This window comes from Equus asinus, chromosome 20 (assembly GCF_041296235.1).
Source record: "Equus asinus isolate D_3611 breed Donkey chromosome 20, EquAss-T2T_v2, whole genome shotgun sequence".
NCBI classification, from domain to species: domain Eukaryota; kingdom Metazoa; phylum Chordata; class Mammalia; order Perissodactyla; family Equidae; genus Equus; species Equus asinus.
In genome coordinates, this window is record NC_091809.1 from 21,449,539 (window position 1) to 21,476,259 (window position 26,721).

General features: G+C 40.6%; 2 protein-coding genes across 8 annotated transcripts in view; both read right to left on the minus strand.

The window, feature by feature from the left end:
- Positions 1 to 1,293, minus strand: part of LOC106824494 (zinc finger protein 266-like) — a 64,151-nt gene extending 62,858 nt beyond the window's left edge. Inside the window, exon 1 of one of the 2 annotated variants that reach the window (XM_044753452.2) lies at positions 875 to 1,293. Coding sequence is in view for 1 of the 2 variants with exons in the window: in XM_044753449.2 (XP_044609384.1) it covers positions 875 to 876 (2 nt within the window). In the remaining variant the exon portion in view is untranslated. The remainder of the gene's footprint in view (positions 1 to 874) is intronic. The other variant, XM_044753449.2, reaches the window with a different exon arrangement.
- Positions 1,186 to 25,263, minus strand: LOC106824499 (zinc finger protein 266-like). 6 transcript variants are annotated; one of them, XM_070491949.1, is made up of 9 exons: positions 24,876 to 25,263; positions 23,507 to 23,605; positions 18,131 to 18,213; positions 17,455 to 17,543; positions 16,539 to 16,623; positions 16,362 to 16,469; positions 15,796 to 15,922; positions 3,397 to 3,479; positions 1,186 to 2,688 (listed from the first exon to the last, which is right to left on the minus strand). In XM_070491949.1, exons 7-9 carry the CDS (start codon positions 15,827 to 15,829, stop codon positions 1,333 to 1,335), a joined length of 1,473 nt encoding a protein of 490 aa, XP_070348050.1. In that variant the 5' UTR covers positions 15,830 to 15,922; positions 16,362 to 16,469; positions 16,539 to 16,623; positions 17,455 to 17,543; positions 18,131 to 18,213; positions 23,507 to 23,605; positions 24,876 to 25,263; the 3' UTR covers positions 1,186 to 1,332. The 6 variants fall into 6 exon arrangements, with proteins under 6 accessions (XP_070348050.1, XP_044609392.2, XP_044609389.2 ...); XM_044753457.2 differs by lacking the exon at positions 16,362 to 16,469; XM_044753454.2 differs by lacking the exon at positions 16,362 to 16,469 and having other exon boundaries at positions 18,131 to 18,228.
- Between the last annotated feature and the right edge of the window lie 1,458 nt (positions 25,264 to 26,721).

Sequence of the window (26,721 nt, forward strand, 5' to 3'; positions counted from 1 at the left end):
TAGGGGCAAAAGAGAACATTCATTATTCTCACTATCTTCCTGTATGGCAAGGGGTTAACAGTCCTCCCCAGAGGGTGAGGTTGTTGCTCAGCCACAAAGCTCATGAAATCAGAATGTCTAACATTAGTAGGTGTAAAGTCAATTTTTCACCCTTCATCACATGCTTGACACTGACTTTTTATCTGAAAGATCCGTTGTGAGAGGGACAAGGTAAGTTTACAAAATTTACAGATGTATTTCACCAACCACCTTGGGCAGAGTGACATGCTGTAAATGAGTTCAGTGAGCACTGCAAACAATCAAGAAATCACTGTCATCACAATGTAAGACCATGTCAATCCAACAAGAGAATCCAAGTGGTTAGAAGGGGATTGAATGTGAATCCTCTAGACTCTCTATTGACTAGGTTGCAACCTGGAAGGTGTAGCCACTAAACTGAGCTATCAGCAGAAAGAAGGACACACTACGCACAAGAATTCTCAGGGCCTAATCACAAATGCTTTAACTAGATCTACAGAATGAACCACATTATGCATCTCAAAAGACCCTACGATTCACACCCAGGGTAGCACTTCCCATATCCCCTATATTCAGTTTCTTTTACTGAACCACATCACGTTTATTAAGGATAGGAAACGATCTAATGGAAAATAACTGTGACTCTACAACATTTCTTACACTCATGAAGTTTCTCTCCACGGCGAGATGACAAGTGAACATCAGTAGAAATACAATTCTCCCACATATCTTACATCAGTTAGATTTCTCTCTACTACAAGGTCTCTCACATATAAAAAGTACACATTTCACTGAGGAAACAATTAAAGAGGGCTTTCCAGTTCCTTAACAGGATGGCTTCACTATGAGTACTTACATGCTGGGTTGTGAGAAGATTCTGACAGCTTCCCCTCATTCCTTACATTGGAGGGCATGTCTGCAGTGTGGTCCTGTCATGTCTTTGAAGTGAATGACGACTGCCGAGGGCTTTCCCACATTCCTTACATTCACAGGGTTTCTCTCCAGTATGAATACGCTTGTGAATAACTATGTATGAAGAATTGGTAAATCTTTTCCTACATATATTACAGTCAAATGGCTTCTCTCCAGCATGAGATCTTAAATGTTTAACAAGCTTTGAGGAAGGAACAAAGACTTTCTCGCACTTCTCACATTGAAAAGGCTTCTCTGCAGTCTGAGTTTTCATATGGTAAGGCCTGAGAATTGAGCAAAGACTTGCCCATATTCTTTACATTTATACAATGTCTCTCCATTGTGAGTACGCTTGTGAATGATAAAGTATGAACAAGTGGTACATGTTTTCCCAGTTATATTTCACTCAGAAGACTTGGGTCCTGTATGAGTTCTAAAATGTTTGTTAAGATATGAGGAAGTACCAAACACTTTTCCACATTTGTCACACTTAAAAGGCTTCATTCCAATGTGAGTTTTTATATGGTAAATAAGGCTTAGACAGTAAGTGAAGGCTTTCCCACATTCTTTACATTCATAGGGTTTCTCTCCACTGTGGATACGCATGTGAACATTAAGGTGCGAAGAACGTTTAAAGCCTTTTCCACATTCCCTACATTTGAAGGGTTTCTCATCAGTATGAATACGCTTGTGAACGATAAAGTAGGAAGAACTGGAATATCTTTTCCCACACACATTACACTCAAAAGACTTCAGTCTATGAATTCTAAAATGTTTATTAAGACATGAGGAAGTAGCAAAGGCTTTTCCACATTTATCACATTTAAAAGACTTCTCGTCAGTGTGAGTTTTTCCATGGTAAATAAGGCTTGAATAATGAGTGAAGGCTTTCCCACAGTCTTTACATTGATAGGGTTTCTCTCCAGTGTGAGTTCGCATGTGAACGCTAAGGTGCGATGAACGTTTAAAGCCTTTTCCACATTCCTTACATTTGTAGGGTGTCTCCCCAGTGTGAATTCGCGTGTGAATAACTAAGTACGAAGAAGTGGTAAATCTGTTCCCACAAACAATACACTGAAAACGCTTCTCTCTAGTGTGACTTCTAGAATGGTTAGAAAGATTTGAGGAAGAATCAAAGGCTTTTCCAGATGTGTCACATATAAAAGGCTTCTCTCCAATATCAGTTTTTATAGGCTCAGTAAGTTCAGAACACTGAATAAAGGCTTTCCCACATTCCTTAAGTTTAAAGGGTTTTATTGCAGTGTGAATTTGAACGTGAGCATTAAGGTATGAGGACTGCTTAAAAGATTTTCCACATTCCTTACATTCGTGATGACTGTTACCAGTGTTACTTTGTACCTGCACACCAAGGCTTGTGGAGTGAATAAAAGATCTCCCACATTCCTTCCATTCATAGAGATTTTCTCCATTCTGCGTTTTCATTTGGGCCTGAACATAAGAATGATTAACAAAGGCCTTCCCACTGTCACCACATTCGAAGTTTTTCTCTTGCATGGTTTTCTGGTACACAACATCTGGAGTTGGGCTGATGCCTTTTCCCAACTGATTAAACATGGAAAGTTTCTCTCCAGTAGAAGTTTTCTTGCGCAAAGTTAAAAAATTTTGTCCATACTGATTACCGTCATTAGTGTTCCCTCCAATCTGACTCCTCCTGTGCGACTTAAGGCATGAATGTTCACTGAAGACTTTTCCACATGGCCCACCATCACAGAGTTCCGACCCATTGTGGTTAATTTCCTGTTAATGAATGGAAGAATGACGATTCAAAGATTTCTCAGACTCACTCACTGATCCTATCCATCTGAAACTACAAACATCATAATGGTGATGGCGATTTTAATCACTTCCACTACATTTATACTTTCTACCCTGCTCATTTCTTTCAACTTGAATGATGGACTCCTTCTGCCAGAATGATATAGCATCTACTCTACTATTAAACAATTCCTGGGGGCCAGACAGGGGGTGTAGTGGTTAAGTTTGCACCTTCTGCCACAGCAGCCCATGGTTCACAAGTTTGCATCCTGAGTTGGGACCCACACACCACTCATTAAGCCATCCTATGGTGGCATCCCATATACAAAATAGAGGAAGACCGGCACAGATGTTAGCTCAGGGACAATCTTCCTCTTCCACAATTAAGAACCAAAAAAAGATTCCCATACAGTTTCATGAAATGGTTTTAAAAACTCCACGTCCAGTTATGTAAGTGGGAATGATTCCTTCTGGGAATTCTGGAGCAATAAGTTTCAAGTGAGGTATAAGATATTCCCAAATTCATTAGGTATTCAGAATCTCTCTCTAGAGACATTGCTCTCACTTAGGCAAATACCACGTATGTCAAATACAAATTACTTTTACTCATGTTCTATCTAATGAAAATCCCCAATCTTTCCTGAATGTGGGAAATAAGAAATATCTCCTTTCGAACTTAACTGTACTTACCGTTTCTATCCTATTTGATGTTTCTCCCCCAAAACTATCCAGCTGAATTGCTGAGTCTTTGGTCTTAAATTGTAATTCCCATTCTAAAATAAATAAGAATAACAAATGTAGGAGTTTGCAGAAAGAAATATAAGTTACAGGAGCTAAAAACAATAAGACTCATTTGTATTATTAGGAAATTAAACATAGTAAAAGAAAATCCACAAGATAGATTTGAGGAGTTTGGCTATGTAAAAAACTTAGCAACAATAAGGCTGTACAGTAAAAAATTCAGTAGTTGGGTGACATCAGCATGATGGCAGAGTGAGCTTTTTTCTTAGAATCTGCCCCTAAGATACAACAAAAAGGACATCCATTAAACAACAGAGGACATCCACAAAACACAACAGACATCGGAGAGATCCACAAATCCAGACATCTGAAGGTGGAGGTGCTAGATGACCTGGGCAGCAGTGGAAGGAGGTGAGCAGATCTCCTCTCCCTGCCCAGTGGCAGCAATCCAGGGTGCAGGACCTCATGCAGTGGCCTGCACACGATTCTAGAGGAGACAGGAAAAAGGCAGCCCTCCACAGGAATGCTTTTCTTCTCAGAGTTGCCTCACACCTAGTTGTGCAGGAAGGTTCCACACCAAGGTGGCTAAGCAACCAGAGGAGCACCCTCACCAAGCTGAGCAGCCCAGACAGGCAGCCAGTGAGTACAGAGGAGGAGTGCAGGCAGCAAAGAAGGTGTCCCCTTCCCCCTCATCCTGCCTAGAGCATAAGCTCGGTCAGTTGACAAGGGTATGGGATTGAGGCCAGAGCCCCAGCACTCACATCTGTGAAGCAGCAGTAACCAGATGCAAAGGGCTCCATCAGCACAGCTGCCAACAAATGGCCAAACTGCCAAGGGTCGATGCAGGCTTACAAAACACAGCTCCTGCCCCCCTAAGTGGTGGTAGGTGGAATCTGCAAGCAGATATTAACACTATGCAATGGCCGAAGTCCCACTCATCAAACAGCATGAAGAAATATAAAGCACTCCAGACCAAAATGAAAATGACAACTATCCAGAAACCAATCCTGAAAACACAGAAATTTACAATCTAAATGACAAAGAATTCAAAATAGTTATAAACAAACTCAATGAGTTACAAGAAAATCCAGAAAGACATTTCAATAAACTCAGGGAAAAATTAATGAGCACAGGGAATTCTTGACAAAAAAGATTGAAACTATTAAAAAAAAAAATCAATCAGAAACGTTGGAGACGAAGTACACAATGAATGAAATAAAAAGAAATCTGGAATCCTTAAAAAAAAACAGAGCTGATACAATGGAGCAGAGAATTAGTAATTTAGAGGACAGAAATATACAAATGATTCAGTTGGAGGACAGGAGATAACTGAGGCTAAAAAGAAATGAAGAAATACCCTGAGAAGTATCTGCCTCAATTAGGAAATGTAACATAAGGATTACTGGTATTCCAAAGGGAGAAGAGAAGGAGAAAGGAGAAAGACAGTGTGTTCGAAGAAATAATAGCTGAGAACTTCCCAAACCTGGGGAAGAAGTTGGAATTACACGTAAATGAGAATAACAGAACTCCTAATTACATCAATGTAAAAGGACTTTCTCCAAGGCATCTATTAGTAAAACTACCAAAAGTCGATGACAAAGAAAAAACATTAAGGAAAGCAAGGCAGAAGAAAATAACCTATAAGGAATCCCTATTGGGCTTTTAGTGCATTTCTCAGCAGAAAACTTACAGGCTAGGAGAGAGTGGAATGATATATTCAAAATACTGCCAGACAAAAAACTTTCAGCCAAGAATTCTCTAGCCAACAAAACTATGATTCAGATATGATGGAGTAATAAAAACTTTCCCAGATACACAAACCTGGGGGAGTTCATCACCACAAGACGTGTCCCCTACAAAAAACAATCAAGAAGGCCTCCATACCAGAAAAATAAAGAGTTTACAAAGCCTTGAGCAAGGAAACACATAGACAAAATCAGAAAACTGCAGCTATCACAAGTTACCAAACAATTTTAACATTAAAGATGAAGGGAAGGAAAGCATACAAAATAACTATAATCACTTCATTTTAATCACAAACTCACAACATAAAATGGACTAAGTTGTGACAACTTAGATGGGGAAGAGATAAGCAATGTTAAACAACATGTAACAGAACTAGAAAAAAGAAGAACAAACAAAACCCAAAGTCAGCAGAAGCAGGGAAATAATAAAAATGAGAGCAGAAATAAATGAAATAGAGATTTAAAAAAGGTCAACAAAACAAAGAGCTGGCTCTTGGAGAAGATAAACAAAATTCACAAATCCTTAGCCAGACTCAAAAAGAAAAAAAGACAAGGCTCAAATAAATAAAATTAGAAATGAAAGAGGAGAGATTGCATTGGATACCACAGAGATACAAAGGATTAGGAAAGTATACTATGAAAAACTGTATGCCAACAAACTGGATAACCTATAAGAAACTGATGAATCCTTAGACTCACACAACTTCCAAAAACTGTATCAAGAAGAAACAGAATCTAAATGGGCAAATCACAAGTAACGAGACTGAAACAGTAATCAAAAGCTCCCATAAAATAAAAGTCGAGGGCCAGATGGCTTCTCAGGAAACGTTCACAGATTTAATACCAATCCTTCTGTGCCCAGCCCCATGGCTGAGTGGTTAATCTCACGCGCTCCTCTTTCACAGACCAGGGTTTCACTGGTTCAGATCCTGGGTGCAGACATGGCACCACTCATAGGCCATGCTGAGTTGGTGTCCCACAGAGCACAACCAGAAGGACCTACAGCTAGAATATACAACCATGTACTGGGGGGCTTCGGAGAGAAGTAGAACAAAAAAAAAGAAAAGAAGATGGGCAACAGATATTAGCTCAGGTGCCAATGTTTAAAAAAAAAAAAACCAAACCTATCCTTCTCAAACTACTACAAATAACTGAAGATGATGGAAGACTTCCTAACTCATTCTATGAGATCAACAGCACCCTGATCCCAAAACCAGACAAGGACCACACAAAGAAGGAAAATTACAGGCCAATATTGCTGACGAACATAGATGCAAAACTCCTCAGCAAAATATTGCCACACAGAATACAGCAATACATTGAAAGGATCATACACCATATCAACTGGGATTCATACCAGGGATGCAAGAATGCTTCAACATCCAGAAATCACACATTGTGATACACCAGATTAACAAAATGAGGAATAAAAACCATATGATCATCTCAATGGATGCAGAGAAAGCATTTGACAAGATCCAACATCCACTTCTGATAAAAACTCTCAATAAAATCTGCATGCAAAAAAAGTACCTCAACATAATAAAGGCCATATGCGACAAACCCACAGCCAACATCATCCTCAATTGGAAAAACTGAAAGCCACCCCTTGGAGAACAGGAACAAGACAAGGGTGCCCACTCTCACCATTCTCATTCAACACAGTATTGAAAATCTTAGCCAAAGCAATTAGGCAAGAAAAAGAAATAAAAGGAATTCAAATAGGGAGTGAAGAAGTGAAACTCTTGCTGTTTGCACACATGATTCTATATATACAAAACCCAAAAGAATCCATCAGAAAACTATTAGAAATAATCAACAACCATAGCAAAGTTTCAGGGTACAAAATCACCTTACAAGAATCAGTTGCATTTCTATACTGTAATAATGAACTTACAAAGAGAGCTCAAGAATACAATCCCATTTACAATCACAACAAAAAGAAGAAATTATCTAGGAATAAATTTAACGATGGAGATGAAAGACACACACAATGAAAACTGTAGGACATTACAGAAAAAAAATTGATGATGACATAAAGAAATGGAAAGATATTCCATGAAAATGGATTAGAAGAATAAACATATTTAAAATGTTCACATTACTTAAAGCAATCTACAGATTCAGTGCAATCCCAATCACATTCTTCAGAGAAATAGAAGAATGCTAAAATTCACATGGGGCAACAAAAGACCACAAATAGCTCAAATAATCCTGAGAAGAAGAGCAAAGCTGGAGGCATCGCAATCCCTGACTTCAAAATATACTACAAAGATCAAAACAGCATGGTACTGGTACAAAAACAAATATACAGATCAATGGAACAGAACTGAAAGAGCAGAAATAAAACTGCGCATCAGGGCCGGCCCCGTGGCCAAGTGGTTAAGTTCACACACACTGTTTCAGCAACCCAGGGTGTCACCAGTTCGGATCCTGGGTGTGGACATGGTGCCGCTCATCAGGCCATGCTGGGGTAGCATCCCATGTGCCACAGCTGGAGGGATATGCAACTAAAAATATGGAACTATGTACTGGGGGTGCTCTGGGGAGAAAAAGAAAAAAAAAAAAAGAAAAGAAAAGCTGGACATCTGTGGACAGCTAATTTTTGACAAAGGAGCCAAGAATGTACAATGGACAAAGGAAAGTCTCCTCAATAAATGGTGTTGGGAAAACTGGACAGCCACATGCAAAAGAATGAAAGTAGACCATTATCTTTCTCCATACACAAAAATTTACTCAAAATTAAAGACTTCAAGTTAAGAAATGAAACCATAAAACTCCTGGAAGAAAATACATGCAGTACACTGTGACATCATTTTCAAATACTGTGTCCACTCAGGCAAGGGAAACAAAAGAATAAATGAACAAATGTGAGTACATCAGACTAAACAGCTTCTGCAAGGCAAAGGAAATGAGGAACAAAACAAAAGAAAAACCACCAACTGCAAGAAAATATTTGCAAACCATATATCCACAAGGGGTTAATCTCCAAAATATAAAAACTCATACAACGCAAAAACAAAAAGACAACCAAATCAAAACCTGGGCAGATGATATGAACAGATATTTTTCCAAAGAATATAAACAGATGACCAACAGGCACATGAAAGTATGTTCAACGTCACTAATCATTAGGGAAATGCAAATCAAAACTACAAGGAGATATCAGCTTACACTCACTAGAATGGCTATAAGCACCAAGATAAAAAACAAGAAATGTTGGAGAGGATGTAGAGAAGAGGGAACTCACATACACTGCTGTTGGGAATCTGAACTGGTGTAGTCACTATGGAAAACAGTATGGAAATTTGTCAAAAAATTAAGAATGGAAATGACATGAAATTAACAATCCAAAGAGACTTATGCACCCCTATGTTCACTGCAGCATTATTCACAATAGCCCAGAAGTGGAAGCAACCCAAGTGATCATGAACTGATTAACGGATAAAGAAGATCGGGGGGGGGGGGGGGGGGGGGGGGGGGTATGTATGTATGTATTGGAATACTACTCAGCCATAAAAAGAGACAAAATCGCCCCATTCACAACAACATGGATGGACCTTGAGGGTATTAAGTGAAATAAGCTAGACAGAGAAAGACAAACACATCATTTCACTGATCTGTGGAAGATAAACTCCTGGACAAAGAGGACAGATTAGTGGTTACCAGAGAAGAGGGTTTGAGGGTGGGCATAAGAGGAAAGGGTCACATAAACTATTATGACCTCAATAAAAAAAATTTACAAATTTAATAGTTGACTAGAACGATTCTACGAAAATATAACATGACAGAGAAAAGAAACAATATTACCAGGGAAAGAAAGTAGGAAAGTTCTGAAACAGTACTAGTCATTTTGTGAGATCATAGGAAATTTTGAAGAAAACATAAAGTAAGAACATATGAGAAGTTGATGATACCCTAAAGCATGAGAGATCAATGACTTCAGCCTTCAGAGAGAGATCACATGATAAAGCTTCCTCATCGTCATTCCAAACACAGTGAAATTTTCATTAACCAGGTGAGTTCTTCACAATCACTCACCTTGGAAGACTCCCCTCTCCACTGTTCCCAACGCCTCTTCTTCCAACCAAGAGATTGGATTGAGTTTGAACAACTGATACACTGTACACAGGAAAAGATGTATGAACAGAAAAAACCCCTGCCAAGGATGACAAACTTTCCATGAATCAGCTCCTACACTTCTAATGAATGCAGAAAAACTACTTCAAAAGAGATAATAACAATGACTAACAAAAATATACAACTGAAATCTCACAAAGTTGTAATCTATCATAACATTAATAAAAAAAAAATTAGGTTAAGAGCACAGACTTCCACAAGCAAAAAAAAAAGAGAGATAATAACACAAATATCCCCTCTTTCTGTGCATCAAAGAGATTGGCTATCTCTGGCCCCTGAAACTCATGTTCAGATGCTTATGATAAACAAACTACAAAGCATTAAGACTTTTATTGAATAGCAGATGAAGTAATTGCAAGAAGAGATCTTCATTCTCATGAAGAAACCACTATTGAAGTGACATCAGCATCATGGCAGAGTGACCTTGCTAGGGACTCTCTCCCCTCCAACATACAACAAAACCGGGCATACACACTCCAACAGGAGACACTGTAACATAATACAAAAAGCTCAGAGAGACACGCAGCCACAAGACAGAGGGGAGAGAGGCTGCAACGGGGTAAGAGAGAACTTTGCTGCCTCCCCTAAAAACTGTGATCAGAGCCATGGGAGGATCCGAGAGAGAAGGAGCAAGGGAAGGGCCACACATTTTCGGGATCACCCAGGACTCCCACCAGCCCTTGCAGCCTAGAGGGAAGGCCTCTAACCAGCCTAAAGCTTTCACGCATGGGGTGACCTCATCAAGTCAAGACTACAGGAAACCGGATAGCGAGAGCAGAGGGAGAAAACCATGAGGACATGCAGGAGAAAGCACTCCTGTCCCCACCCAACCCCACCCAGGCACTCCATTGCCTGGGAAATGGGGTTAAGTCAGAGGGCTCAGAATATGTGGCTCTTGACCCCCACCCAGTGGCAAAAGGCGGTAACTGCAACCAAATAATATCAGAAAGTCAAAAGCCCAACCCAGCTCCTCTACAAACATCAGACAGTACATCAAATCTCCAGACCGGAGAGAAAATGACAAGCACTCATAACTCAGTCCTGAGGACACAGAAACATGTAGCAGAGGGCTGGTTCAGTGGCACAGCGATTGGGTGTGCCAGTTTGGATCCCGGGTGCGGCCATGGCACTGCTTGGCAGGCCACACTGTGGTAGGCGTCCAACATACCAAGTAGAGGAAAATGGGCACGGAAGTTAGCTCAGGGCCAGTCTTCCTCAGCAAAAAGAGGAGGATTGGCAGCAGTTAGCTCAGGGCTAATCTTCCTGAAAAAAAAAAAAAAATAGCAGAGATCTTTCCAAATCGAGGGAAATACGTGTGGAGGAAGCTTCCAGATCTCCTAGATTTAACACTGTAAAAAGACCAACTGTAAGGCATATAGGAGTAAAACTGGCAAAAACGAATGACAAAGAAAGAATACTCAGGACAGCAAGACAGAAGAAAATAACCTACAAAGGAACCCCTATCAGACTTTCAGCAGATTTCTCTGCAGAAACCTTAGAAGCTAGGAGAGAATGGAATGACATATTCAAAACCTTAAAACACAAGAATCTTCAGCCAAGAATTCTATCCAGCAAAAATATCTTTCAGGTACAAGGGAGAAATTAAATCTTTCCCAGACAAACAAAAGCTAAGGAACTTTGGAGCCATGAGACCCCCCCACTACAAGAAATCCTCAAGAAGGCCCTCATACCTGAAAAGAAGAAAAAAGGAGAAAGGGGTCACAAAACAGACTAAGGAGATAAATAGGTAGACAATCAGAATAGGATAGCAGATATTCAACTGTAGCATTAGGCAGGAAAACACCAAAAACAAGGACAATCTTGTCACTTTAACCACAAACTCACAACACAAGTTGGAATAAGATATGAGAAAAACAATTTAGGAGAGGAGGAGGAAAGGGATTGAATCTATTTAGACTAAGGAAATAAGAGACCATCAGAAAACGGACTATCTTAGACACGAGATCCTGAACACAAACCTCAGGGTAACCACTAAAAAAAAGCAGAATAGAGACACAAAAAACAAATAAGGAAAAAACAAAGAAACACATCATAAAAAACTACATAATTCAATGGGTAGCCCAAAATACACATGACGAGAAAGAAGGGAAATGCAGGCAAACCAGAAAACGAGTGATATAATGACAGCATTAAGCCCTCATACATCAATAATTACCCTAAACATAAATGGATTGAATTGTCCAATAAAAAGACACAGAGTGGAGAGATGGATTAAAGAACAAGACCCAACGATTTGCTGTCTCCAGGGAACACATCTCAGCTCCAATGACAAATACAGGCTCAGAGTGAAGGGATGGAAGACGATACTCCAAGCTAATGGCCAACAAAAGAAAGCAGGTGTCACAATGCTTACATCAGACAAAGTAGCCTTCAAGATAAGACAGATAGGGAGAGACGGGGGGGGGGGGGGGGGGGGGGGGTATATAATGATCAAAGGGACACTACATCAAAAAGAAACAACGCTTATAAATATCTATGCACCCAATACAGGAGCACCACAGTTAATAAAGCAACTATTAACAAGGCTGAAAGAAGATGTTAATAATAACACAATAATACTAGGGGACCTCACCACCCGACTCACATCAATGGATAGATCATCCAGACAGAAAGTCTACAAGGAAACACTGGAATTAAGTGAAAAGCTACACCAGTTGGACTTAATAGACATATACAGAACACTCCATCCAAAAACAGCAGAATACACATTCTTCTCAAGTGCGCATGGAACATTCTCAAGGACAGACCATATGCTGGGAAACAAGGGAAGCCTCAATAAATGTAAGAAAATTCAAACAATAACAAGCATCTTTTCTGATCATAATGCTATAAAGCTAGAAATTAATTACCAGAAAAAAGCTGAGAAAAGGACAAAGATGTAAAGACGAAACAACATGCTATTGAACAAGCAATGTATCATTGAAGTAATTAAAGGAGAAATCAAAAAAATATCTGGAGACAAATGAAAATGGTAACATACCATACCAACTCATATAGGATACTGCTAAAGTTCTATTAAGAGGGAAATTCATCACAATACGAGTACACCTTAACAAACCAGAAAAACCCCAAATAAACAATCTCAAATTACACGTAACTAAATTAGAAAAAGAAGAACAAAGCCCAAAGTCAGCAGGAGAGAAATAATAAAAATCACAGCAGAAATCAATGCTATTGAAACAACAAAGGCAGTAGAAAGGATTAATGAAACAAAGAGCTGGTTCTTTGAGAAGATAAATAAAATTGACAAACCCCGAGCCAGACTTACAAAGAAAAAGAAAGTTCAAATAAACAAAATCAGAAATGAAAGAGGAGAAATAACAGACTCCACAGAAATACAACGGATTATAAGAGAATACTATGCAGAACTATATGCCAACAAAATGGATAACCTAGAGGAAATGGATAAATTCTTAGACTCTTAAAACCTCCCAAAGCTGAATCAAGAAGAAACAGACAATATGAATAAACCAATCACAAGGAAAGAGATTCAAACAGTAATCAAAAGCATCCCAAAGAATAAAAGCCCAGGACCACACAGCTTCCCTGGGGAATTCTACCAAACTTTCAGAGAGGATTTGATACCTGTTCTTCTCAAGCTATTCCGAAAAATTAGGGAGGATGGAACACTTCCTAACACATTCTACGAGGCCAACAACACTCTGATAACAAAGCCTGACAAGGATAGCACAAAAAAGGAGAACTACAGGCCAATATCGCTGATGAACATAGATGCAAAAATCCTCAACAAAATTTTGGCAACTCAAATTCAGCAATTCATCAAAAGGATCATACATCAAGAGCAAGTGGGATTCACACCAGGGACACAGGGATGGTTCAACATCTGCAAATCAATCAACGTGATACACCACATCAACAAACTGAGGAATAACCACAGGATCATCTCAATACATGCAGAGAAAGCATTTGACAAGATCCAACAGCCATTTATGATAAAAACTCTTAATAAAATGATAGAAGGAAATTACTTCAACATAATAAAGGCCATATATGACAAACCCACAGCCAACATCATACTCAATGGGCAAAAACTGAACACCATCCCCCTGAGAACAGAATTAAGACAAGGATGCCCTCTATCACCATTCTTATTCAACATGGTACTGGAGGTTTTGGCCAGAGCAATTAGGAAAACAAAGGAATAACAGGAATCCAAATAGGGAGTGAAGAAGTGAAACTCTCACTGTTTGCAGACGACATGATCTTATATATAGAAAACCCTAAAGAATCCATTGGAAAACTAATAGAAATAATCAACAACTACAGTAAAGTTGCAGGGTACAGAATCAACTTACAAAAATCAGTTGCTTTTCCATACTCCAATAATGAACTTACAGAAAGAAAACTCAAGAATACAATTCCATTTGCAATCGCAACTAAAACAATAAAGTACCTAGGAATAAAATGAACCAAGGACGTGAAGGACTTCTATGATGAAAACTTAAGACATTACTGAAAGAAACTGATAATGACCTAAAGAGATGGAAAGAGATTCCTTGCTCATGGATTGGAATAATAAACATAGTTAAAATGTCCATACTACCCAAAGCAATCTACAGATTCAGTGAAATCCCAATCAGAATCCCAATGACATTCTTCATGGAAATAGAGCAAAGAATCCTAAAATTCATATGGGGCAAACAAAGACCCCAAATTGCTAAAGCAATCCTGAGAAAAAAGAACAAAGCTGGGGGGATCACAACCCTGACTTCAAAATGTACTACAAAGCCAGAGAGATCAAAACGGCATGGTACTGGTACAAAAACAGGCACACAGATCGATGGAACAGAAGTGAAAGCCCAGAAATAAAACCACACACGTATGGACAGCTAACCTTCGAAAAACGTGCCAAGAACATACAATGGAGAAATGATAGTCTCTTCAATGTATGGTGTTGGGAAAACTGGACAGCCACACGCAAACGAATGAAGGTAGACCACTATCTCACGCCATACACAAACGCAAACTCAAAATGGATCAAAGACTTGAAGATACATCCTGAAACTATAAAACTCTTGGAAGATAATATAGGTAGTACACTCTTTGAGATCTTCTCAAAAACCACATCTTCTCAGACAAGGGAAATAAAAGAAAAAATAAACAAGTAGGAGTTCATCAGACTAAAGAACTTCTGCAAGACCAAAGAAACTAGAATCAAATCAGAGGGGCTGGCATGGTGGCACAGAAGTTAAATTCGCACATTCCACTCTGGTGGCCTGGGGTTCACCGGTTCAGATCCTGGGCGCAGACATGGCACCGCTTGGCGTCCCACATATAAAGTAGAGGAAGATGGGCACGGATGTTAGCTCAGGGCCAGTCTTCCTCGGCAAAGAGGAGGATTGGCAGCAGATGTTAGCTCAGGGCTAATCTTCCTCAAAAAAAAAACAAAAAACAAAGAGACAATCCATTAATTGGGAGAAAATATTTGCAAATCACTTATCTGACAAGGGGTTCATCTCCATAATATGTAAGGAACTCACACAACTGAAGTATAAAAAAACAAATAGCCCGATCAAAAGAAGGGTAGAGGATATGAACAGACATTTTCCAAAAGAAGATAGAACTACCATACGATCCAGCTATCCCACTACTGGGTATCTACAGAAACAACTTGAAATCAACAATCCAAAGTAACATATGCACCCCTATGCTCATTGCAGCACTATTCACAATAGCCAAGACATGGAAGCAACCCAAGTGCCCATCGACTGATGATTGGATAAAGATGTGGTATGTATATATACAACAGACTACTACTCAGCCATAAAAAAGGGCAAATTCACCCCATTTGCAATAACATGGAAGGACCTGGACGGAATTATGCTTAGTGAAATAAGCCAGACTGAAGAAAGACAAACACCAGATGATTTCACTCATATGTGGAATATACACAAATACATGGGCAAAGAAAACCGTTCAGTGGTTACCAGGGGAAGGGGAGTGGGTGGGCACAGGGGGTGAAGGGGAGCACTCATGTGGTGGCAGACAAGAAATGATGTACAACTGAAATTTCACAATGATGTAAACCATTATGAACTCAATAAAAAAGCGCCCCAAAAAATGCCACAAAGAAATCAAAAAAAGAAGAAACCATGACACCAGTGGTTGTCAAACTTTGTTGTCCATCAGAATCCTGTCCACCGCTTTTGTTAAAACATAGATGTCTCGGCCCAATGCAAGAGCTTCACTCACTATGTCAAAGATGGAGACAGAGAATGCACATTTCTAACAGACTGATGGGGATGGTGTTAGCACTAGAACTGCATTTTTACAGAAACCACACTGGATAAAAACCCATTTAGTGCAGAGACTAGTGACTATTTCCACTGTGTGCAGATTTCACTCCACCAGTAGTGGAACACAGTAAACACATCATATATATCTTTCCCGTAAGAGGCTACAGGAAGGATGGCAGCCTTACCTACTGTGGTCAGGTTCTTGTAGGTCTCCAGCATCACATCTACGTATAGATTTTTCTGGGCTGGGTCCAGTAAAGTCCACTCCTCTCGGGTGAAGTTCACAGCCACATCAGCAAAGGTAACCGAGTCCTAAACCATCACACACAAGCTGGGTCAGTAAAGTAACATCTCCACCAGTGTTCCCCGGGGAATGAACATGGCAGACCCTGATGGCAAGAGAAGTTTTCAAGTCTCTCATCCTCTCCCCCAGGGTGCAATGGTCCTAGGTACTCTTCTCTCTGTCTACACTCACTCATGGCTGACATCCTCCAGTTACGGCTTAAATGGAACCTCTAACACATGAGCTTATCTCACCACAACTGGACTAAAAGCTCTTCTCATCTTATTTCCCTCTTGCAGGACAGTCCCAAGCAAACTGTAGACACTTGTCAAAGCTGATGAATGTATAAATTCTTTGAGAAATGCACAGTTTCATCTTCATTACCACAGCAGAAGAGGAAGCAAAATAAAAAACATGCAACTGCTATCCTAAGAGACAATATTAGAAAGTAATTATCAAAATACTGACATTATTCACAGGAATCAATCCAAGAGGCTCCACTTTGGGAGGGAATTCAACAGGGACTCAGTTCTTCAGTGGCTTCATTTCTTTAAGAAACTCCAGAGACAGGTCTACCTAGAAGGAAATGTGTCTATCTGGTGGATGCAATATGTCACTTTGTAGAAGGACACACCATGTAATTACCTGAGAACTAGCCAAACAGTCGGTTACCATCCTTTCTGCCTCTGTCTTTTCCTCAGGAAGGTAGAAATGGTCCTTAGAAGGAAACCTAGGAGAAAAGAAAGAAGGCATGAGGACGCAGAGATGACCACAATTCCCACATTCACCTGCCTGGAAGTCATTCCATTCTGGCTTCAAATTCCCAAATATCCCTTCACACTCAAGAAATCTCATACAAATATACACCACTGCCATCAAATGTCAGAGGAGTCTTGTCTCACCTGGAGCCACAAAAGGGGATTGTGAGCCATGCTGCCCATCAGGAAAAGGATAATGGATTCATTTTACAGGGAGGGAAACTTGAGCCCTGAGGAATGTGACTCTTCACTCGTCAAGGCAATAAACTTCATGAATGAGATTATGCAGCCACTCTACCTGAGGCATACGTACCAGGGAGCTGACTTAGAGCACAGCATTCTCTGACCCACCTAAGCTCCTCTTAGATAAACCAGCAGTACGAGTGCTCAGGTCCAGACCAAAGGACTCTACTGTGCAGGGAGAACCTAAAAGCTGCTAAAACGTTACACTCTATGAAAATCAGTAACATCAATTGTCAGTTACTGAGGACCAGCTGCACCAGATGTCTCACTAGGAGCTGACAGCTCACTTAAATACTGGGAACAAGTTGAGTATCTGAATCTACTCTTTCAACTCTAAATTTTGCACGATCTAAACATAAATCGAATATATCTGATAAGAATTTAGTGTCCAGTCAATTTAGAACACTCCGAATTAGAAAATGATGTACACTATCTCAATTTTTTAATATTCTCTACATGGTTAACCACTTTCACTACATACATGATCTACACATTCTACTGGATAGCACTGGTCAAGATTGTTCCTGGGCATATGAAGGGAAGAAAAGGAAATCTCTTACTGGGTCAACACTCTTGATCTTCCCTTGGTGGATGCTGGAGAAGTCTGAAGCTCTGGGCCTCCTTTTAAGTTCTTATTGTTGGTTTATTCCTTCAGAAAATAATGCAGAGGTTATGTCCCTGTACTAAGCACTGAGTCAAGAGAAGTAACATACACAGAAAATGTCCTAGGCATTAAAGGTCCAACATTCCTACTGGACAATATAGACAATAAAGTAATAACTGACATACCAACTCATAACTGATACGGGAAAACAGCCAACCAGGTGAGAAAATAACGGGTGCCCCCCACCCACAAACACACATACAGAAAGATCACACATTCTGTTGGTTCCTAAACCAGAAAATGGCAGAAAAGGGAAATAACCATTACGACTTCTACATCTGACCCTAAAAAACTAGAAAGCCTACATCGACGTTTTTACAAAACAACTTAGAATACATTAAAGTACTGAAAAGCCCCCAAGTTTCTTTAGTTGTCTTTTAAAATTCTGTATTTGAAGGTTAACTTCTTTTTGTTAAAAATCAATAACCTTTCGAGCAATGTCAGCATCATGGCAGAGTAAGCTGTCCCCTTTGGCTCTCTCCTCTAAGTTCCAACCAGTAGGACATCCAAAGACCAACAAAGGACTCTGCACAGCACACCAGCATGCCCAAGAGACCCACGCATCTGTATACCTGTAGGTGGGCTGACTCGACTTCCAAGATGCCAGGAAAGCAGAGGCGAAGCAGCTGCAGCTTCCAAGATCAGAAGTTCCCACCTGAGGAGGTAAGACCTGAAACCATAAAACTCATAAAAGAAAACATAAGCACTCTTTGACATTGGTCTTAGCAGTATCTCTTTCAATATCATGTCTCCTCAGGCAAGGTGAACAAAAGAAAAAATAAACAAATGGGGCTCCATCAAACTAAAAACCTTCTATACAGGAAAAAAATAACAAAACAAAAAGACAACCTAAAACTGGGAGAAGGCATTTGCAAATCATAAATCCGATAATGAGGTATTATCCAAAATATATAAAGAACTGATAAAACTAAACAACAAAAAAACAAACCACCCAAGACAATCAAAAAATGAGCAGAGGACATGAAGAGACATTTTTCCAAAGAAGATATACAGATGGCCAAGAGACACATGAAAAAATATTCAAATCACTAATTATTAGGGAAATGCAAAGCAAAACTACAATGAGGTATCACCTCATGCACCTCAGAATAGCTATTACTAAGAAGACAAGCTCTAACAGTGTTGGAGAGGACGTGGAGAGAAATGAACCCGTGCACACTGCTGATGGGAATATAAGTGGAGCAGCCACTAGGGACATCAGTATGGAGACCCCTCAAAAAATTAAAAAATAGGGCTGGCCCCGTGCCAAGTGGTTAAGTTCGCACACTCCGCTGCAGGCGGCCCAGTGTTTCGTTGGTTCGAATCCTGGGCGCAGACATGGCACGGCTCGGCTCATCAAACCACACTGAGGCAGCGTCCCACATGCCACAACTAGAAGGACCCACAACGAAGAATATACAACTATGTATCGGGGGGCTTTGGGGAGAAAAAGGAAACCTTGCCATTTGTAACTACATGTACGGACCCTGAGTGTATTAGGCTAAGTGAAGTAAGTCAGCCGGACAATTACCATACAACTTCAGTTATGTGGAAGATAAACAAATATACACACAGCACAGACTGGTGGTCACCAGATGGGAAGGGGTGGGGGGAGGGTGAAAGGAGTAAGGGGGCACATGTGTATTGTGGTGGATGGCAATAAGACTTCTGACGGTGAACACAATGCACTCTACAGAAGTCGAAATATAGTAATGTATGCTTGAAATTTATATCTTATAAACCAATATGAACTCTATTAAAAAATAATAACTTTTAATAAATCAAACAGAGACCAACAGGCCAAATGCTGATCTATAAATGGTGGCAACCACTGAAGTTCCACACTTCATTATCTACAAATCAATACCACCCTCACAACCCCACAGTCCCTATTCTACAGTTCAGAAGACTAAAACCCAGAAACACAAATGGTCACAAAACCTTGTGTCTAGACTCACAGTATAACTGTCCTTACTAGCAGGGGTCTCAAACTGGGAGTCCTTGGGCTCAACAGGCCCAGGAATCTGTTTAGTCAGGTGGTACCTACATAGAATCTTTTACTTTTCTTCTTATTTTGTAACCGAGATATAATTAACGTACAATTAAATACACACATCTTAAGCATTCAGTGGATGAGTTTTGACAGTTACATATACTCATATATTTACCAGCCTAAACAAGATACAAAACAGTTATCTCCCTACAAAGACTTCCAGCCCCTTCCAGTCCATTCCTTCCTCCTTGCTCTCAGAGGAGTAATTTCTAGTTCCATCAGTTACTAGACACACTATTCTGTAAATGTACCTTAGCAGTTCACACAGCATTTCCAAAGTATATCCTAATTGATTTTTCCTCTTGTTTAGTTTAATATGAGTAAAACATATTAAAATCTCCCACTAGAATTGTGAACTTGTCTATTTTCCCTCCCACTTCTGCCAAGCAAACCCTTATATATTTACAACAATATTACTGAATGGATACACATTTAAATTTTTACATTTTTGGAGAAACAGAATCTTTTATCATAATGATCTCTGTAGCTGTACTACTGCTTCTTGACACTGCTGTCTGACATCAGGATCAGCTTGCTCGGGAGAGGGTTTTTTAGCATGTCATGGGTAGCACTATGTCAGTTTTGGATGCCAGTGTCTGCCAGTAGAGAGTGGCACAGAGCCTGGCTCAATGAAGGCACCCAGGGATTGGTGATCAACAGACAACAGAGATCCTTCACACCACTCTTCATGTGTACCCAGATTATAGCTAAATAAGTGTTCATCACAGAATATATCTCAGTTTTCAGAAATATATTTAATTACTCTAAGGATGTAATGGTGGGAGGAACCCTGTCTTCCGAGCACTCATCCACCAGCCTCGGCTTCTCTGCACACCAGCCAGTTGTTCCCCACGGCCTCCTTATCTGGATCCTCAGCGCTCTAGGTGTTGCACTGATAGTGGCACCCGATTCCCTCTCCCCATCTACCCCCCACTCAGAGGACTTTGCATCCAGATGTTGCTTACTGTCTGCCCAGTGAGTGCTGACTATCGCTGGTCCTGGCAACCTGGCAAACTTCTTCACCATCCAGTGGGCTGCCACCATATCTTCTCCAACAAGTTCTGAAGACCAGTTTGGGGAGAGGGCCCCCCTACAAGTTCAGGTTTCCTTAGAGACTTTCCATCAACTCTAGGATATCTGTTACAATTCTCCTTACATCCTCGTATTACACTTCTCTTGTTTAAATCAAAGTGTGATTTCTGTCTCCTGATTTCACGCAGACTCAGACAATTGAGAAGAACAGTGATCCCTGGGGACAAACAAGTGAAGAGGAGATTTGGGGATACATTCAGCCAAGTCTTTGGACTTGAGCAAAGAGCTGACCTTGCCAAAAGGAAAGATGATCACAGAATCACAGTATCGGCACATCTGCACCAACTTTCTCCTCACAATCCACATCAACTGTTCACTATGGCACAGCTAGCTCACTGGGACACCCAAGTGGCAAAGGGAGAGGGTAACATGGATATTACTAAGTCACATGGAACCTCCAGTGCTTTCTGGATACCCACATTGTCAGGGGAGTCTTCTGGTCCTTTACCTGTGGAGTGATGCTAGCCCCCTAGATGCATCAGTGTCTATGAAAAGTCAAACAGGAGGGGTTACTCTGGATGTTCAGTCATGGAATCAAAGGCCTGATCTGGGTAGGAGAAGGAACCTCCAGGTGGACTACAAAACCACTCTGTTTATTAACATAAACATTCGCTAACATTGATAATAACACAGTGAATTACTGACTCAGATGAATTCCTTGCATGAAGCTGCTATTCATAAAATTAAAACACATCCATACTTTCTCCTATTTTCTCTTGACTGACATCATTTGAATACATTTCACTTATTTTTCCTGTCAGGTAGACATTGAAGCTTAGAATCCTCCCTCAGCATTTTTCCCAACCAAATGAAAGGTCTCTACTGTCAAATCTGGCTGTCATAACCCTCAAGGCTCTTCCATCTTTCACCCTAGAAATGTAATCGACCAAATACAGAACACTTTTCCCATCTCCTACTCCCATCCCTTCCAACATGGCTAACTCCTGTGCCTTGTCTTTTTATGACAAATATTTATCAATTCTCTTTCTTACCTTCACCCACCCCCATATAAGGAGAGAGAAAATAATACTGTCCTCTACTTTAGCTCCAGAACCCTAAGCAATTTGTAATACATTTATTTTCTTAGAGAGATGTTTGCCTCTTCCAATAGTTTACAAATTTCGAAAGAACTGGGTTGTATTTTTCCGTAAGTACTAATCAAGCATTCAAACATTCACTAAGTGGGGGTATAGCCTCTAGTAAAAGAATAGATGAAGGAAATGCCTGGATTCTTCCCCTTTTATCTTCTACAAAACTCCCAAATCATTTCATTTATTTTCTTTTCCATAACAATCACCTACATCTAGGTTCCATGATCGTGTTTTAAAACTTATTCATAATAAGATTCTATCTGACTCCACACCTTCACTCTCATGTTTCCTGAACTCCATTCCCAAGGCAGGAGTTAGTGGGTTCCATTTAAGTTGTAATGGATTCGAATCACTCTCCTGCTAAAACATCTCAGAAGGTTCCATGCCCTTAGAATATTGTCCAGAGAATCTCATGCCCCTGGTCCTGTCCCTGCTCTCCACTCTATCTAAACCACTCTGTTCTGCTTCTGCCAACCCTCTTTCTTCAGTTTAAGAAATACACCAAGATTGCAACTATGCTGGATTTTGCTCATCAAGTTCCCTTCACCTGAAAAGTTCTCACCCACTCTACAAATCCTCACAATCATTCAACAACCCGACTAGATCAATCCTGCTCAGGCTTTGGTTCACAACTTAAATCTCAACCCCTCCCAATATGTATTACTACCTCATATTAAGCCATTCTGATGTCCATATCACAAGCTTGTCAGTGTTCATTGAAAATCTGTATTCCCAGATAGACTAGAAGCCCCCTGGTGGCAGTACCATGCTTTGACAGCCTTTGTTTCTCTGTCCCTGGAACAGTGACCAGCTCACTGGAAGAATTCAATGACCATTTGTGCATTCTCAGACAAGTGCATTTCCTCACAAGAACGTTACAGTACAGTATGCACAAATAAAAGGAACACAAAAATAGAATTAGAGGACAACAAATTAAATAAGAGTCACATAAAATGGTTGTGCACAATATAATATAAACCAAAACACTGCACTTCTGAAAAAATATTTGAGTATTTTTACTTAGGATGAAAGTCAACAAGATATTCTTTTTGAAAACAAGTGCCTTGACATTAAAAGCAAAATTTGTTCTGATATTTCCCCATAATTTTTAGATGTTTTTAAAAAGTTGATTCAGAAACAACCAAATGGCACAAGACCTATAGAAGAAAAGGGTAATATCCAACAGAAGTATATTTCCCCTTTGACCTAGAAATCCAAGCTGAGAAGCTTACCTGAAGATATATCTCCACAAGGGTGAGACAACAAATACAGAAGCTTACTCACTGCAGATGATTAACAGATGCTAAGACAATTATTAGCAAGCTTGATGGAAACATACTCTGAGTATCACAATACCAGCCACAGATGACTTTCTCATTCACAAGGAAAAGTCTACCTTTAAAACAGAGCGCTCTGCTGATCACCTTAAGCAAGTGATCAAAGCTGGCATCACTGAGGGCTGGCATACACGTCTGTCTTCCCCGTGGAATGCCATTTCATGTACACATCAACTACAAAATATTTTGAAATGATCTGAAGCCTCTACACCAGGAGTTGGCACACTTTGGTCACAGGCCTGTTTGGGTAAATAAAGCTTTGTGGGAACACAGCTGTGCCCATTTGCTTCCTTAGGTCTATGGCTGCTTGCCCACTACAAAGGCAGAGCTGAGAAATTCTCACACCTTATGGCCTGCAAAACATCAAGTACTTACCACCTGGAACTTTTCAGACAAAAAGTTTGCCAATCTCTGCTCTGGACCCAATTACCAGCTGGCAGGAAATACAGGAAATGGAGGAAACATTCAAGCACACTGTGAAAATAAAATCAGAAACATCAACATATGTGACTTTCCAAAGAACACTTGTGACTTTTCTAAAACTCAATATAATGGGACAAACAATATCACTGATCTAATATTAAAAAGACTTTAAGATACAAACAATTGGCATATATAAATCTTGATAGGTTCCTAGATCCAAAAACATATTTGGGAACAACGTGGAGAAGTTTAGTTTTTACACAGAGTAGATATGAGATGACATCATTATCTTTAACTTTCTTGGGTGCAATAACAGTATTGTGGTTCTAGGAGGACAATGTCCTTACCTTTAGGAGATGCATTACCAAGTACTTAAAGGACAAGTATCATGAATGCAATTTACTTTTAACACTCTAAAAAAGTTCACCATACAATGTATTTATTTATCTACAGAGGCATCAAACATACAAAATGCTAAAAACGGGTGAATCTAATACAGTGAACATTCACTCTACTGGATGTCCAAGTATTCTGTAGGTTTAAGATTTCACAAAAGAAAACTATGGGGGAAAATACACTGGGTCCAAAATCCTGTTAATAGTAAACTCAATTATTATAAAACTGGCGTTACAAAGCCTCCATCTTTTTCTCCTACAGGCCCTCGTTCTGAAGTTCTGTGCAGATGGACCGGCCTAGGAAGTTCAGATGATGAGACAGCTGGGTATTCTTGCTTTTATTTAAAAGTAAGACTTGTGGTCTACATACGTTTATATATTTACAGAGGAACATGCACACCCTTGACACCTCTGAAATGTGAAAAAAAACAAAGTCACTTACGTCTAAGGGCTTTAAAACGGCGCTGGGAGCCATTAAGGAAATGGGTCTTACGCAAGTCTTCATGGAGCAGAACAGGAACTTTCCAACTGAGTCACCGGAAGAAACCTGCAGCTCCTCCCAGTGAGGGGCTTTGCCTCCCACTAACCGGCCTCACCGATCAATTACCTTTAGCCAAGGCAATTAGCATTCTTTGTAATGCAAACCTCCTCTCTTTAAAAGCCCCATTAACTCCCCTGGGGACACTGTTAGGGTTTCTACCTGAATCCGTGCTCCCGGAATTGCAATTCTACGATCCCCAAATAAATGCCTCTCTGATTCTCTTTTGGCGGTTTATATTTAGGTTAAGAGACCTAAGAAACTATCTTATTTTCCGTAATATTCAGAAATACAGAACGCGCCAAGACAAGGCCAAATTGCCCGGTGACACGTTCTCTCGCCCAGGAAAAGCAGCAGAGGCCCCCGACCCACTTTCCCCCGGACTCACAGCCACACGGCGGGGGCGCAGGTCCTGAGAACCGGAGGGCGCGGGGCCTCAGCAACGGAACTCGCACAGCGGAGCTGCTTCTCCTTCTGGGGAAAAGTCTCGAAGGTGACGCGGAGGCTCTGACCAGGGAAGCGCAGGGGACGCCAACGCCCCGCACGGCGCCCTTCCCGCCCCGGCTCAGCGCGGGGCCCAGCGGCCGGGCGGACGAGCGGAGGCCCGGCCTCTCTACGGAGCCCCTCCGGTCCCGGGCCGCACCTGTCCTTTAACGCCCTCCGTGCGCCCAGGGCCCTCCCTTCACGGGCCGCACCGAGGACGGAACCACAGCACGAGGACCTACGTGACTGCTGCACGAGGCGTGGAGTCCCGAAACAAAAAGACCGCGCGAACCAGTGACGCCACTTCCGCTTCCTGCCTCGGAAGTAGGGGGCGGGGCCCCAGGGCTCGGGCTGCCAATCACGTCCGTCCATTTCCGGCAGAGCAATTGTAGTTCTCCCCGCGTGGGCGCCGATGGGCCCTGGGGTCTCTCCGCGCGGGGCTGGGGGCGGAAACAGGCCCAGCAGCCCAGGTGGAGGACGGAGGCCGGCCTGTGGGCGGGGCTAAGGGCTGGGGGCGGGGTCCATAACCGTAGGCGGGGTTGGAGGTGGGACCAGACCCAGGGCTCAGTTCTGACGTCGGAAGTGATTAGGTGTGGTTGGCGACTCAAGCCGCCGGGTACTCATCTAAAGGTTTTCTTCCTGCCTCTCCAGCTTCCTGGATCCCCCTGACAAGGATTCTCCAGTAATGATAGACCTGAGAATGCATGAGATAGTCTGTCTCCGCCCTTCGATCCATCTTGTATTGGAACTTTATTTCCCCTTATTTATTTTCACTTATGTTGCACGCTGCACTAAACTCTAATCATTCCTTTGTTTTCAGTGTAATGACATTTTTCTGTAAGTTTTACTTTTTTCTTCTTCAAATATGTATTGCTATCGTTTATTTTTCCTACCTTACCACGATCCAGGGCCTCCCGTACTAAATTCTGAAATAGCGCTGATACTAGACATCCTTAACTCAGGAATGGTTCTAAAATTTCTCGGGTAAATCATAAGTTTGCTGTGGGTTTCAGTGGGTGGCCTTTGTGACGTTAACAAAGGTCTTTTAAAATCCTCATTTACTAGCACATTTTACCGAGAATTGTTCATGTGCATTATTGTGTTTTTGTATCTATTGAATTGATAGCTATTTTGCTCCGTCAATATTTCAACTGTTGCTGTACAAAACATTTAATTTTTATGTAGCCATGAAAGTGTTTTTCAGAAAATAATTTCTGGGTTTACTGCCTTGCCTTAAAAATTCTCTTCAAATTCTACATTACAGATTTCCTAATTTTCTTCTAAAAATTTTTATTTTTAATGGCATTTTAATCTTTAATCTTCAGAGTGTATTTTGGCATGTGGTGTGGTACGGTAGTGGATGCCCTTATTTTTTTCCTGCAGTAAGATGGTCAATTGTTATAGTATCATTTTTGATAAACTATCCTTGACCTACTGATTTGAAATTCCACACTTATTAAACAAATGCCTATATATAGCTGTGTCAGTTTCTAGACTCTTCTGTGCCAGTAGTATTTACTTATGCCCATAGCACATTCTTTTGGTTACAATAGTTTTACATTAAGTTTTAATATGTAGTGGTTAAAATATAATGGTATCTAATGTTTCTTGCATCCTACTGCTCTGTGTGCTTCAGAGACAAATATTTTCTGCTCCTGGTGATGTAGCTGCTATCATGATTTTCTCTTTTGTGTTTTGGAACAAATAAATTGAAAAGTAATTCACATGCCATACAATTTACCCATTTAAAA

What these genes read in the sequence shown, in the direction of transcription:
- LOC106824499 (XM_044753457.2), bottom strand. Translation starts at nt 16,568, where the DNA reads ATGGTAACCGACTGTTTGGCTAGTTCTCAG. An exon ending in ACTGTTTGGCTAGTTCTCAG is followed by an intron (nt 15,923 to 16,538) that starts GTAATTACATGG and finishes GTGATGGTTTAG; the next exon opens with GACTCGGTTACCTTTGCTGA. An exon ending in CAAGAACCTGACCACAGTAG is followed by an intron (nt 3,480 to 15,795) that starts GTAAGGCTGCCA and finishes TATTTATTTTAG; the next exon opens with AATGGGAATTACAATTTAAG.